At 36.6% G+C, this 13,781-nt stretch overlaps 1 protein-coding gene and 3 non-coding genes across 4 annotated transcripts in view; 2 read left to right on the top strand and 2 right to left on the bottom strand.

Annotated features, from left to right (window-relative positions):
- Positions 1–3,974: 3,974 nt before the first annotated feature.
- Positions 3,975–4,046, top strand: TRNAP-AGG (transfer RNA proline (anticodon AGG)). Its single transcript has one exon. It is a non-coding gene; the product is annotated as a tRNA-Pro (tRNA).
- Positions 4,047–4,894: 848 nt separating this feature from the next.
- TRNAP-AGG (transfer RNA proline (anticodon AGG)) lies at positions 4,895–4,966 on the bottom strand. Its single transcript has one exon. It is a non-coding gene; the product is annotated as a tRNA-Pro (tRNA).
- A 1,249-nt stretch (positions 4,967–6,215) lies between these two features.
- On the bottom strand, positions 6,216–6,287 carry TRNAP-AGG (transfer RNA proline (anticodon AGG)). Its single transcript has one exon. It is a non-coding gene; the product is annotated as a tRNA-Pro (tRNA).
- A 541-nt stretch (positions 6,288–6,828) lies between these two features.
- Positions 6,829–13,781, top strand: part of Psa (puromycin-sensitive aminopeptidase) — a 142,436-nt gene continuing 135,483 nt past the window's right edge. The window contains exon 1 of the mRNA XM_090387786.1: positions 6,829–7,383. Coding sequence (XP_090243912.1) covers positions 6,958–7,383 — 426 coding nt within the window. The 5' untranslated portion in view covers positions 6,829–6,957. The remainder of the gene's footprint in view (positions 7,384–13,781) is intronic.

Genomic DNA, 13,781 nt, shown 5'->3' on the forward strand with positions numbered 1-13,781 from the left:
CCGGACCTGTATGCAGTACTTAAGATGAGGCGTAACCTTTACCTTGTGCAACGGCATAACCACTTCCTTATCCTTGCTGAAAAATTCCTGTATATCATTCACAAAAGCCCATGAGCTGTCCTAGGAAGTCCTGCCAGGAAATAATGGGCAGCTTGGCTTACCTCCTAGTGGAGTGTACGGGCAACGTGGGGTCCCATTAAGGGTCCTGCGGCCAAAAGCCAGACCACAGCAACAGAAGCCAGCATAATACTTCTCACATACCACACACTTTTGTTTAGCCTTTACAGAGTAATGTATATTTTACAAGAGCACTTATGGCGCAGTTGTGGGAAACTCCTGTGGCGCCCTTTTCCCAAACACTATGTACAATATGTCCTAACAAAGTTGTCGGCACTGCCCAGAGAATTTCTTGTCTGCACCATTACCCCCCCTTGGTCTTTTCCATTCTCCACCACCTTCAGTGTGATTCCACCTAACTGCTATGCTATACTGGGATTACTGTTTACCGACATGCAATAACTTGCATTTGTCAATGTTAAAACTTGAATTGCCACTTCTCAGCCCACTTGCCTGTTTTTTCTACACCTTGTTTGACTAGCATACCCTGATTACTGTCATTAATCACTGTAAACCTTCGTATCACCTGAAAACGTAGACTATACATTAATAAATACTGAAAATAACACTGGACTCAGCACCATACTATCGGGCGATGGTTAGGCTTGAGTACTGCACCTAAGTCCGGAAGCCTCTTAGGAAGGACGTAGATCTGTTGGAACGGTGCAGAGAAGAGCAACAAGGTTAGTTAGAGGCACAAATAGGTACTCTTACGAAGAATGACTCCAGTTTTGTAAATTGGAGCGTCTGAAAACGAGATACCTGTGAGACCTGATTGAAGTGCTTAATGCTTTAAACGGATTGAGTAAAAAGTAAAGGCGGATGGCAATCTATATTCGCAACCTTTGGGAACCACTCCATCGTGTGTCCCCCCCCACCCCATACTCATAGGATTTAGATCTCGGTGTTTTTATTATTTTTTTCCCCCAAGCTTAAAGCCTTCTTGGAAGGTCACAGATTTGGAACGACTGAGGAAATTATTCTGAACGCGACACAGGTATGCTTTAATAAGTTGCAAAAAAAGTGCTGCAATCAGTATATAATCTGCTGTCTTTTCCATCCAGTGTGTGAAAACGGTGATAATACCATCTGTGCTACCCACAAGGGCTTATATACAGTCAAGGAAACTAATCCGAATAGACAGTAAGCTTCATTATTTCCTAAATATTAGTTCCCAAACTTTTTTTTTATCACACCTGGTATAGCCGTTTAGATAAAATAAATAAGTCAGTTAAAATTAATAATGATGACGAAATTAATTAGAGGCGTCGACTTTATTTGACTTCGCACACTAAAACACATCCGCACCTCCTTTTACCTCCATCCACTTGCTTTACTAAGCATTTTTACAAATTTCGACATCAATAATAAAATTGGTATTCAGTATTGTCATTACAATAAGAATCTAATCAAAATATTGTCACTACTTTTTAAAAAAGAAATAAATATGTTTATTTATTTATATATATTTTTTTAAGGTTTTCTCGGAACTTTGCTTTTCTCATAAGCCAGCAAATACGCTCGATCTTTCAACCGTTAAAGGTCTAATCAAAATATATTTTAGTAGGTAGTTCTCGAGAACTATAAATAATAAAAATTAAAACAAAAAATACTTTCATAACAATATACGATTTAATAATTTACTTTTTTTTTTTTTTATGAAAACCCCAAACACGAGAGGTATTAGAACCTATAGTACTTAGTACCGTGCTTGGGTTGGAGATTCAGAAGACGAAAGAAGATATTTGTTGACATTAGACTTGAACATCTGTACACTTGAACATTAGACTTGAACTTCTGTATTTCCAGGAAATACGTATGAAGGATGGTTGTTCCAAAAAACGACAGTTGAATGAATAAACGAGGAAGATGAAAAATTTGTTTTGTGAGTTTGGAGTTGGACAGTAAATGGATGTTGGCTTGTGGAGGCACGTGTTCGGACTGTTTTCAAAGAGAGAGCAGGAATTATAGAAGCTAATTCAGAAGAACAGTACCTATGTAAATATCTGTAGAAGAGGCATGCAGCAGAAACAGTATCTCTTTGAGACAGCGAGTGCGGAGACTCTGTTAGAGATGAGTCATTAATTAACCTAACTGCCCTCTTCTGAATGGAATCTAGAAGCCTGAGAGAGGTTTTGTGGGCACCACCCCCAGATGTGGGAACAATATTCCATGGTAGGGCGGATTTGCGATTTGTACAGAGTGAACAACTGTTTGGAAGAAAAGTAACGCCGAGAGCAAAAGAGAAAACCAAGTTTTTTAGATGCAGAGGAAGTAATATTTGTAAAGTGCTTGTGCCAAGAGAGATTAGAAGTCAGGGTAATCCCCAAAGAGATATATCAACTTGCCTAGTAATTGGAGTGTCACCAAAGATAAGCATAGGAGCAGAAGAATCCTTTTTGCGAGATATAAGACAAGACTGAGTTTTAGAAGGGTTGAAATCAACTAAGTTGTCTTTGCTCCACTGGAGAATTACCTGGAGATCGGTATTTAAGGAATTGGTAGCGGATATTTGAGAAGTTGAAGCTGATTGAGCAGGGCAAGGTTTCTCAAAATGTAAAGTTGAATGCCATGTGCTATCATCGGCAAAACAATGGATAGGATTTCCAGTCAACGGAAGAAGGTCATTAATATACAAGAGGAAAATAGCGGGTGAAAGAACTGAACCCTGGGGGACACCAGCATTTGTGGAGAAGCTAGAAGACAGAGAGCCATCACCCTCAGTGAGCGATCAAAGAGAAAACCGGATAACCAATTACAAAAAATAGTTGGCAAACCATAAGATGGAAGCTTGTTTAGAAGACCTTTATGCCAAACACGATTGAAATCCTTTGAGTTGTCAAGAGCAACTGCTTTTGTTTCACCGAACTTTTCCATTGAATTTGGCCATAAATGGGTAACATAAGCCAGAATTTCACCAGTGGATCGACACTGACGGAATCCATACTGGCGATCGTTGATCAGACGGAAGGTTTCTTGATAGTTTAAGATTTGGCGTTTAATTGATTTCTCCATTACTTTAGAAAGAGTAGAAGTAATTGCAATGGGACGATAATTGGATAGGACGGATTTGTCATACTTTTTAAGAACTGGCTGGATATGAGCAAATTTCCAAGCAGAAGGAAAAACACCTTTGGAATAAGAAAGTGAAAAAAGGCAGCAAAGAAAAGGGCTAAGTTCAGGAGCACAGGTTTTGAGAACGAGTGGAGAAATACCACCAGAACCTTGAGCTTTCTTAGCATCAAGATTCGTCAAAATCCCTCACATCGTTTTGACGGAAGACCACAGGAGGCACTGGATGGAGCGTGTTGGGAATGGTGAGATGTGTTTTACCAAGATCATTAATACATGAGTTGGAAGAAAAAGCGGTGCTAGCAGGTCAGCTTTTTCCTTGGCTGAAGTGACAACAGAACCATCTGGTTTTGACAGAGCTGGGAGCAGAGATGGGTTGCGGCGAATAGCTTTGACAAGAGACCAGAATGCTCGGCTACCATTAGGGCAAGAAGCAAGTTTTCTACTCTTAGCCTGTTCAAAATCTAGTTGGGACTAATTAATAACTGCTTTACAATTGTTGCGAGTTTTGGTGTTGGCAGAAAATGAAAGTGAAGAATTGGAAACAAGCCAATTACGATATGCAACGTTCTTCTGTTGAACAGCCTTAGCACATTTATTGGAAGACCAAGGTTTAGATAAAGGACGAGATTTTAAAGTGGAGTGTGGAATAAAGGATTCCATTCCTACAAGAATAATTTCACTGACATGATCTGAGCAAACTTTGACATTAGAAGTTTTGAAACAGTAATCCGACGAAATCATTATTATGATTTTAATAAATTACTTATTAGCCAAGCAGTTGTGGCTCGTTGGTCTAGGGGTATGATTCTTGCTTAGGGTGCGAGAGGTCCCGGGTTCAAATCCCGGACGAGCCCAATGATATTCTTTTAATACCAGGGGCTAACATCTGGTGAGTATGGGCTTGGCACACCTGATCTAGATATCACTATTCTTCTTTCTTGGTGATTTCCTTCTACTTCTGACTCCTGTTTTCTTTCTCTCTGGGTAACTCAGAAATTTTTTTGGCTGCTGCAGCATAAACCACAGGCTTCCTTGCACTATACGCCTAACAATAATAAAGTCCTTCCTATATAACGAACGTTTGCCCATTCCCTGGGGGGGGGGTCGTTATATATTCCTTGGTCGGATTACTGTTTCAAAACTTCTGATGTCAAAGTTTGCTCCAAGGAAAAGAAATCTTGCAGGTCATCCCTGAATACTGAATTTCAATTCAAGAATGTACAAAGAAAATTGTTAAGAAACTGCAAATTCTTTATGAACAAGAAAGATATTGTGTAATTTAAAATTTAATTATATTAGTTAAGAAATCTGTACTGAAGTAGAGGACATTAATTTAGAAATACAGGATCCGTTTTATTAGGAATGCGAACTTTGCCATTTAGTTTTAAGGATATCTTCATCACTAATTTAAGTTAACTTAAGAAGTTAATATAGTCGAAGCGTTATATAACAACCCCCCCAGGGAATGAGAAAACGTTCGTTATATTGGAAGGACTTTATTATTGTTAGCCGTATAGGGCAAGGAAGCCTGAGGTTTATGCTGCAGCAGCCAAAAAAATTTCTGAGTTACCAGAGAGAAAGAAAACAGGAGTCAGAAGTAGAAGGAACTCACCAAGAAAGAAGAATAGTGATATCTAGATCAGGATATGTGCCAAGCCCATACCCACCAGATGTTAAGCCCCTGGTATTAAAAGAGATCATTGGGCTCGTCCGGGATTTGAACCCAGGACCTCTCGCACCCTAAGCGAGAATCATACCCCTAGACCAACGAGCCACAATTGCTTGGCGAATAAGTAATTTATTAAAATCATAATAATAAAAAAAATCTTTTCGTCGCAGTCATGCGATGATAAACTTGACTTTGGACTATAATACATATAAAAAAGAATTTCGATTGTAATACATATAAATAAATTTCATTTCTTTCCTCTTGTAAAGAAATCAAAAATAATAAAAAAATTAGGAAATTTTGTTTGTTTTTTGTGTGGCAACAAACTGAACTGCACTTTCGAATCTATATTACTTTTCATATTGAAATTGGGGAAGTATAGTGATTATAATCACTCAGCTTGTTAATAGCAGTGTGGTTATATCACCACTTAAAATTATTTATCATATTTATTTAGATTTTATTATTATTTATAAATTATTAAAATTATAAATTTTAATGTACATGTCCCATTTAAGTTCGTACATTTGCGTTCGGCGATTTATCAGAAAAAAAGTAGCAAAAAAAAAAAAAAAAAATGTTTTCTTTCATTTCTTAATTAACGTATGTTATTACTAACCAGATAATGCGAGGAACTAAATTAGTATCGGTTTTCAAAAAAAAAAAAAAAAAAAAAAAGTAATGTTTACACTCTGAAAACGGAATGGCATGTTTTGGACCGGGTGGGTAAACTCCGGCACATGGGCCAACTTCGGCCCGCGAACATGCGTAATCCGACCCGCGGTTGTTTTCAAATTACATGTACTGTATATGTAATAAACGACCTGCTGTTTATTATATATATTTTTAATAATGATTAATGGAATTTCTGACGTAAATTTAGAAAATACTCTGCGCATCGATTCAGATTCACTGATAAAAACAAACAGTATCAAATCTCTCATTAAATATTATAAAAATAAAATATTGTACTTTTTTGTTACTAGAATTGTATTTTTGTAATTTTATCTTGAATTTGTATTTAATTTTTCTTATTAATAAAATTAATTATATGTACATGTATGTATAAATATTACAATAAATAACATAAAATGTACAACATTTTAATAATGTTCTAGGGGACTATGGAGGCTGACCACCCCCCCCTCTTCCGCAGACATCGCCTTTTCTCTTCACAAGTTTCATAATATATATTTTAATAAAAATTAAATGACTGCAAATTATGATTAAAATATCCAAGTGCCGCTGAAAGAATGAATTTTGGATAAAGGTAATTTAACTGTAATAAAAAATTAAGTAATTTTACTATTACTCCATGATGTAAAAGAGAAAAGTTGAAAAAAAAGAAACTATCGGGCTCGTCCGGGATTTGAACCCGGGACCTCTCGCACCCTAAGCGAGAATCATACCCCTAGACCAACGAGCCACAATGAATATGCTTTTTAAGTTTCTTGAAAGATGTTATAGAAGAGGTCTCAAAAATTTATGTTTCATAATTTTCTTTCTTGTGGGAAATTTTCACTTGCTATTTTATTACATTTCAAATACAAACATTTTATAGTTATAAATAGAATAACACAACGCCACTTAAGGAATTTTGGAATTTACGAAGGTTATAGTCATATACATAATTATTTTCATTGCTTACAATGTTTTAATGATATATTTCATACTACATGTGTTGCTATAACCCCAAATTACTTACTACTTTTAGATAATCAAAAAGAAGCACTTGTAATTAAGTTTTTAGAGTAATGCACTGCCCTCTTGTGAGGAAAAACTCTCATTGGCTTTTATTTTATAAGTTTAAACTATATTTAAAAATAAAAAAAAGCAGCCTTTGCTGTCATTACACAAAATCTAGTAACTGATATTATTTTCTGATGCTTAAACGTTGAAAGAGATATTTGTTTTTGCCTCAACCAATTTAATTTTTACAAAGTTGAAACTGGATGCGGCCGGCTGGGTTGTGCAAAGCACATGTTTGTGTGGTTGTACTTCACGTTGTCAATTTAAATTGTATTTTGTCTTTGTTAAGGTTTTGTTCTTTTTAGGGAGGGATTGTTATAGATATTTTCCTTATAAATACAAGTTTTATGTTTTCTAATTGTCGTGGTTGGATATCTCCGCTTGTCACTGTACGAAAATCTGTTTCCCAACGAAGGCGGTTGTTAGGCCTAAACGCATTAAGACAAGCAGGCACAGTACCTGCAGCCTCAGCGCTGAGGCAACATAAATCGTTATCTAGTCGGTTTGCTTATTGGCCCTGTTGGACGTCGATAGGCGTAAACTGTTCGTATTATACAGCAAGATATCCCGAGAGGAAGCAGCATTTTTTTGGCAGTCACATTTTGAACTTGAACTATTCGATATCCGTAGAACCAACCATTATATTGAAAATGCCGGAAGCTCAACATTTCCAGCGGCTACCAAAAAGTATTTCACCCCTGCATTATTCTCTTCGGCTAAAACCCGATTTACAAACTTGCCTTTTCAGTGGATCTGTAACCGTCAAATTACAGGTAAGGCTTTATTACGAGTAGTAAAAAGAAACCGCGATTTTTCGTTTTCTTTACTTATGTAGCATATTTCAACGCTATTGCTATTACAAAGGTCCATCCACCCACTAGGTGGGCGGATGGATGGACCCTCAGATCGAAAGATTCTTTAAAAATAATTCTCGTCATTCTAAATTATGAATTGATTTCCATATTTCTTCAATTTTTGAATTAATAAAACTAAAGAAAGTAGAGTATTCGTAATGTGCATTTTTTGTTCCTTTTTATTCGCCACCCACTTTAGCATCCCACATTCACTTTCACAGAGGAGATAAATATACTATAGAAAGGGATGATACGCTTGGTTTCAAAAGAATTTAATAAAAGCTAATTATTATAATTCTTATTACATTCTAGATTTTAAAGAGTTCCTACTTATGTTACACTAGTTTGTATTAGAGTAACTGAAGTAGTAGTAGCAGCAGTGGCATTTTAGCATTAGCATTAGTAGAGGCATATGATGCAAGAAAGCAAGCTTATTCAGCATCAGCCAAAAAAAAACACACACCACTCCCATTTCACCCCTCCGTTCGTTCGAAATACCTGTCCAGTTGAGCTTTAAATTTGTGTAGGCTATCAACTTCAACAACAAGTGATGGAAGTCGGTTCCACCAACCAACCACCCGCTGGCCAAAGGCAAATTTCCGCACATCTATCCGACATCCGTCCTTCCTCAATTTGAATTTATGCCCTCTGAGGTGATTATTCTGAGCAAGATGAAGAATCCCACTGGCATTGAGCATGCTCAAACCATTCAAAGCCTTATACACCTCTATCAGATCACCTCGCTGGTGCCTAGTCTCCAGACTCTGTAATTTGCAAAACTTAAGCCTTTCTTCGTAAGAGCAACCCTTCGTTCCGTTCACTAACCTTGTTGCCCTTCTCTGGACACGTTCCAGCAGCTCTACATCCTTCTTGAAATGAGGCCTCCAGACCTGTATACAGTACTCAAGATGTGGCCTAACCATTGCCTTATACAAGGGAATAATCACCTCCTTATCCCTGCTAGAAAAATTCCTGTATATCATTGACAAGCAGGAATTTTGAGCTACTCTTGCAGCTCGTCTGCACTGCTCAGAGAACTTCATATCTGCCTGCACAATTACCCCCAGGTCCTTTTCATTCTCCACCACTGTCAGTGTAGTACCGCAGAGTTGATACGTTGCTCTGGGGTTACTGTTTCCCATATGTAGTACTTTACATTTGTCAATGTTAAACTTCATTTGCCACCTCTCAGCCCATCTGTTCAACCTTTCCAGATCCTGTTGCAGCAGCATAGCGTCAGTAGTGTCCTTAACAACCCTGCCAACCTTTGTATCATCTGCAAACTTGGACATTAAACTTGATAACCCATCATCAATATCATTCATAAACACCGAAAACAACAACGGACCCAACACTGAACCCTGAGGAACTCCACTAATAACATTAGTGGAGTTCCTTTGATTACCACTCTGTCTTCTGCCACTCAACCATCCCCTTATCCATTTTATGCAAGAAAGCAAGTATATGAGCTTATGCAGCATCAGCCAAAAAAAAAAAAATCACACCATTCCCTCCAAATGCCTGTCCAGTTCCTCCTTAAATTTATTCAACCTATCAACTTCCACAACGACAGATGGAAGTTTGTTCCAGCAATTAACCACCCACTGACTAAAGGCAAATTTCCGCTCATCTATTCTACACCTGTCCTTTCTTAATTAGAATTTATGCCCCCCCACCTTAGGTTCGTAATCTGAACAAGTGGAAGGATCCCATCAGAATTCAGCGTGCTCAACCCATTCAAGGCCTTATACACCTCAATCAGATCACCGCGCAGGTGCCTAGTCTCCAGCCACTGCAATTTCTAGAACTTAAGCCTCTCTTGGTAAGAGGATTCCTTCATTCCCCTGACCAATCTTGTTGCCCTTCTCTGTACACGCTCAAGTAAATCTACATCCTTCCTAAAATGAGGCCTCCAGACCTGTACGCAGTACTCAAGGCGTGGCCTGACCATTGCCTTATAGAGAGGGATAATCACCTCCTTTTTCCCTGCTAGCAAAATTCCTATATGTCATTGACAAAACCCCATGACCTGCCCTGGCAGCCTGTCTGCATTGCTCAGAAACCTTCATATCTGCCTGCACAATTACTCCCAGGTCTTTTTCATTTTCTACCACCTTAAGTGTAGTACCACACAGTTGGTACATTTCTCTGGGGTTACTTCTACCCATATGCAGTACTTTGCATTTGTCAAGGTTAAACTTCAGTTGCCACTTCTTAGCCCATCTGCCCAAATTATCTAGATTCTGTTGCAGTAGCACACTGCCATTACTGTCATTAACAACCCTGCCAACCTTTGTATCATCTGCAAACTTCGACATTAAGCCTGATATACCTTCATCAATATCATTGATAAATTTATGTTGTCTCAAAAGTTATGCTGTCCATTAGGAGAGAAAAATTGTGAGTAGCAAGTTAAGATTGACTAACTTGTTCGAGTATCCAGCTTTAGATCTGTTGGTGCTGAAATTTTGATATCATTTCTTAAATTTGCAGGTATAAGAACTTGAATAATTACTTAAAATTTAAATGCATTCTAAAAATCAAACAAAATTCTATAATTATAAATATTATAATTTAATAATTATATCTATAAATATTCAACAAGAATATTTATTATAAAGTTACACAAACAATACTGCTACCATTGCTGTCAACTAATACCCCACGATTCTCAGTCTTTTGGCCAATGGTCAGTAATATGGATATTTTACAGCTGTGTACATTTACATAGTTTACTTTTTTTTGAGACAACATAAACAAAAGGGATCATTTATGGTATTAGTGCTATTCATACTGGCCCTAATTTTAACAAATACTACATTATAATTATAAGAAAATAAATATTTATATTAGATTTGGTCACAATTTAATTTAGAGTTCTGTATTGTTATATTGCTTCAGCCAAACTGAGAACGAGGGCTGATTCTAGAGTTTGCAGGGACAAAAACAAAATAACTGTGATGGGATGATAATTAATATTTAAAAGATTTTATTCTTTAATAAAGTATGAATAATATGTTTGGTATTATTACATGAACAAAAACATTAGGTCTAATTATAGACTGCAGTTCTTTCAATAATTGAACATTTAACTCACAGCTATATATTTGAAAATTTTGGTCATTTCATCAGTGGTAATTATAGTAAAAACCTAATTAAGTTATATTATATAACCCTAGGTTGAAATTTGAAAGACATTTTAGAATCAAAGCACTTTACAGCAACAAAGCTTGTTGTGACAGTCTTGTCCCTTCTGGAGCTAGTGCTTTTGAAGGTCGCTGGATTTGTGAACTAAAATAAAACTACAAAAAGAATATGAAACTAAATAGAATAAAGGAGGATTTCCTTTAATTAGGGTTATATATTGTTAGAAACCAAAAAAGCAGTGGCATTCAAAGAAAAAAACCGAAGTGACATATTTAGTAACTCTAAGCTCTATAGGAGCAAGTTTGCATATTTTATGAACTGATTAAATTAATTACTTTGAGCTGAGTCCTAGATTGCCAGCAGGTAAAGTAATTAGTTTAATTACTTTCTCTCTTAATTAAATATTGCAATATGCTGTCCTATATATTATAATTTAAATGCTGATTGGTTTCAAGATTTGTAAACTTTAGCTGTTCACATTAAATGAGTTTTTTTTCTAAGTGAACATATATAACATAGCTTTCACAGGTTGCCTGAAAGAACGCTGTTATATGTGATTGGCAGTGCCGTTGATATAACTTTTTCTGGAATAACAGAAAATCAGGGGCAGGCACTAGAAATGGTTTGGAGGTTGCCATTATTACTGTGTGGTACTTTTCTGGCTATAGTGTATTCTGTTGAATACACCATAGCCAGAAAAAGGTTAAGTGGACTTGGTTGATGTTTCTTCATAATGAGAGAACTAAGATATGAGCAGAACAATTGGCTTGATTGCATTAATCATGGGCGTGTATGTGGAGGGGGAGTAAACAATGCTGGACTTTTGGTCCAATTTCAAACAACATGGTGGTAACTGTTGATATACAGTCATTGATCTGTGACCATTTAATAGATCATCCCATTTTGCTGTTCACTGATAGCTCTAGAACTTCGGCAGTAGGTATGGATACCTCTCAGTAATCACCATTACCAATGCCTTCTTTTTTTTTTTATTTTTTTTATGTAAATTATAGTAGTTGGAGCACAGTGCATACAGACAGTGATTTGTTATGTTGATCATCTGCCATTAGATAATCTATGCCCTTCCAGATTTAGTTACATTTATGTTATCATTCATGAGGTATTGTTTGTGCTTAGTCTGTATTTTATTTAAATATTCTGATATTTGAATTTAAATTGGCAAGTCTATCTTGTAAAGTTTTTAAAAAAATTTTTTTTTTAATGTTTTAACACTTAGGATGGTTTCAGCCTTTTCATCTAACAATATTTAATGTACATTTAAAGGGAAAATGAAAAATAGTGTAAGGCACATTGAGAAGGTTATGGTTTGCAAGAAGTGAGGAAGCCTTGAGGATTTTGATTGGCAACAATGAAAATTGAGTAAAATTGAATTCAATGACTTCAATAGATGATATCATATATTTGGATCTTAGGAAGGCTGTTGATACTGTTGCACATGAAGACTGCTATTCAAATTGGAGAGTGTGGTATTGGGCAAATTGCTGCTATGGATAAAGGGATGGTTGAATGGGAGAAGACAGAGTGGCAATCAATGGACACATGGACTAATGTTATTAGTGGAGTCCCCCAAGGTTCAGTGTTGGGTCCATTGTTGTTTTCTGTATTTATTAATGATATTGATGAAGGTACATAGGCTTAATGTCTAAGTTTGCAGACGATATGAAGGTTGGCAGGGTTGTTAATGACATTTTAATGTTGACAAATGTAAAGTACTGTGTATGGGTAGCAGTAACCCCAGAGTAACAGTATGAACTGTGTGGTACTACACTCTGGTTGGTAGAGAATGAAAAGGACATGGAGTAATTGTGCAGTCAGATATGAAGTTTTCTGAGCAGTGCAGACAGTCTGTAAGAGTAGCTCATGGTGTCTTGTCAATGATATACAGGAATTTTTCTAGCAGAGATAAGGAGGTGATTATCCCCTTGTATAAGGCAGTGGTCAGGCTGCACCTTGAGTACTGTATACAGGTCTGGAGGCCTCATTTTAGGAAGAATGTAGAGCTGCTGGAACAAGTACAGATAAGGGCAACAAGATTAGTGAATGGAACAAAGGGTTGCTCTTGCAAAGAAGGCTTAAGTTTTGCAAATTAGTGTCTGGAGATTAGGCACACTTGCGAGGTAATCTGATTGAGGTGTATAAGGCCTGGAATGGTTTGAGCATGCTCAATGCAAAATGAATTTTTCCTCTTGCCCAGATTAATCGCTTGAGGGGACAGAAATTCAAATTGAGGAAAGACAGTTATAGAATAGATGTTTGGAAATTTGCCTGTAGTCAGTGGGTAGTTGCCTTTAGTCAGCTGGAACAAACTTCCATCTGTCATTGTAGAAGTTGACAGCTTAAATAGATTCAAGGCAGAGTTAAATAAATTCAAGCTAAACAAACATTTGGAGCGAATGGATGGGTGAAATGGGAAGGTTTTTTTTGCTGAAGATGTATAAGCTTGCTTTCTTGCATTATATGCCTCTACTAATGCTAATAGAAACACGTTGATTTAATGCAATAAGAAAATAACTCTGTGATAATAAATTCTGTAATCTAAATATAGTACCTTTCCATCTTCCAAATCTTAATGGAGGCAGTAATTTAATTTTGTGAAGGCATTGTATGAAACTTTAGCATTACTCCAACACAATGAATTAAACCAATATTTGAAATGTATTTTTTTTTTTCAATGAAAAAAAAAAAAAAAATTCTCTTATGAATATGATAAACATGAACTCATTCATATCTTTTTTCTAAGTTACTTGTGACATTTACTACATGAAAGTTCACTGGGGTTGGCTAATTTGCTGTTCATAGCTGTAAACCCTGCTGGAATTTCTCTTATTTCCATGATAATGCCCACATAAGTAAATTGTAAGCTTTGAGAAGCTTGTGAGTAGTGGAAAACATGTCATTGTGATGATACGTAGAATTTCATTACACGACAAACTGCACTTGGCTCGATTGGTGCACTATGGCCATAGATGCTGAGGTGCCAAAAAAATCCCCAATCAACTGACTTGGCTGGACACGGAGGAGTAACAAATGATATTGCATAATCTTGCAGCCCCCCCAGCTTAGACAAAGTGAACAGCACAATATAAATGAACAAAAAAAAAGTGGCACATACAAGACTAAAGACACTAAGAAGATACAGAAAGTGACAA

This window comes from Mastigoproctus giganteus, chromosome 13 (genome assembly GCF_048544385.1).
Source record: "Mastigoproctus giganteus isolate SK-2022 chromosome 13, ASM4854438v1, whole genome shotgun sequence".
In the NCBI taxonomy this organism is placed as follows: Eukaryota; Metazoa; Arthropoda; class Arachnida; order Uropygi; family Thelyphonidae; genus Mastigoproctus; species Mastigoproctus giganteus.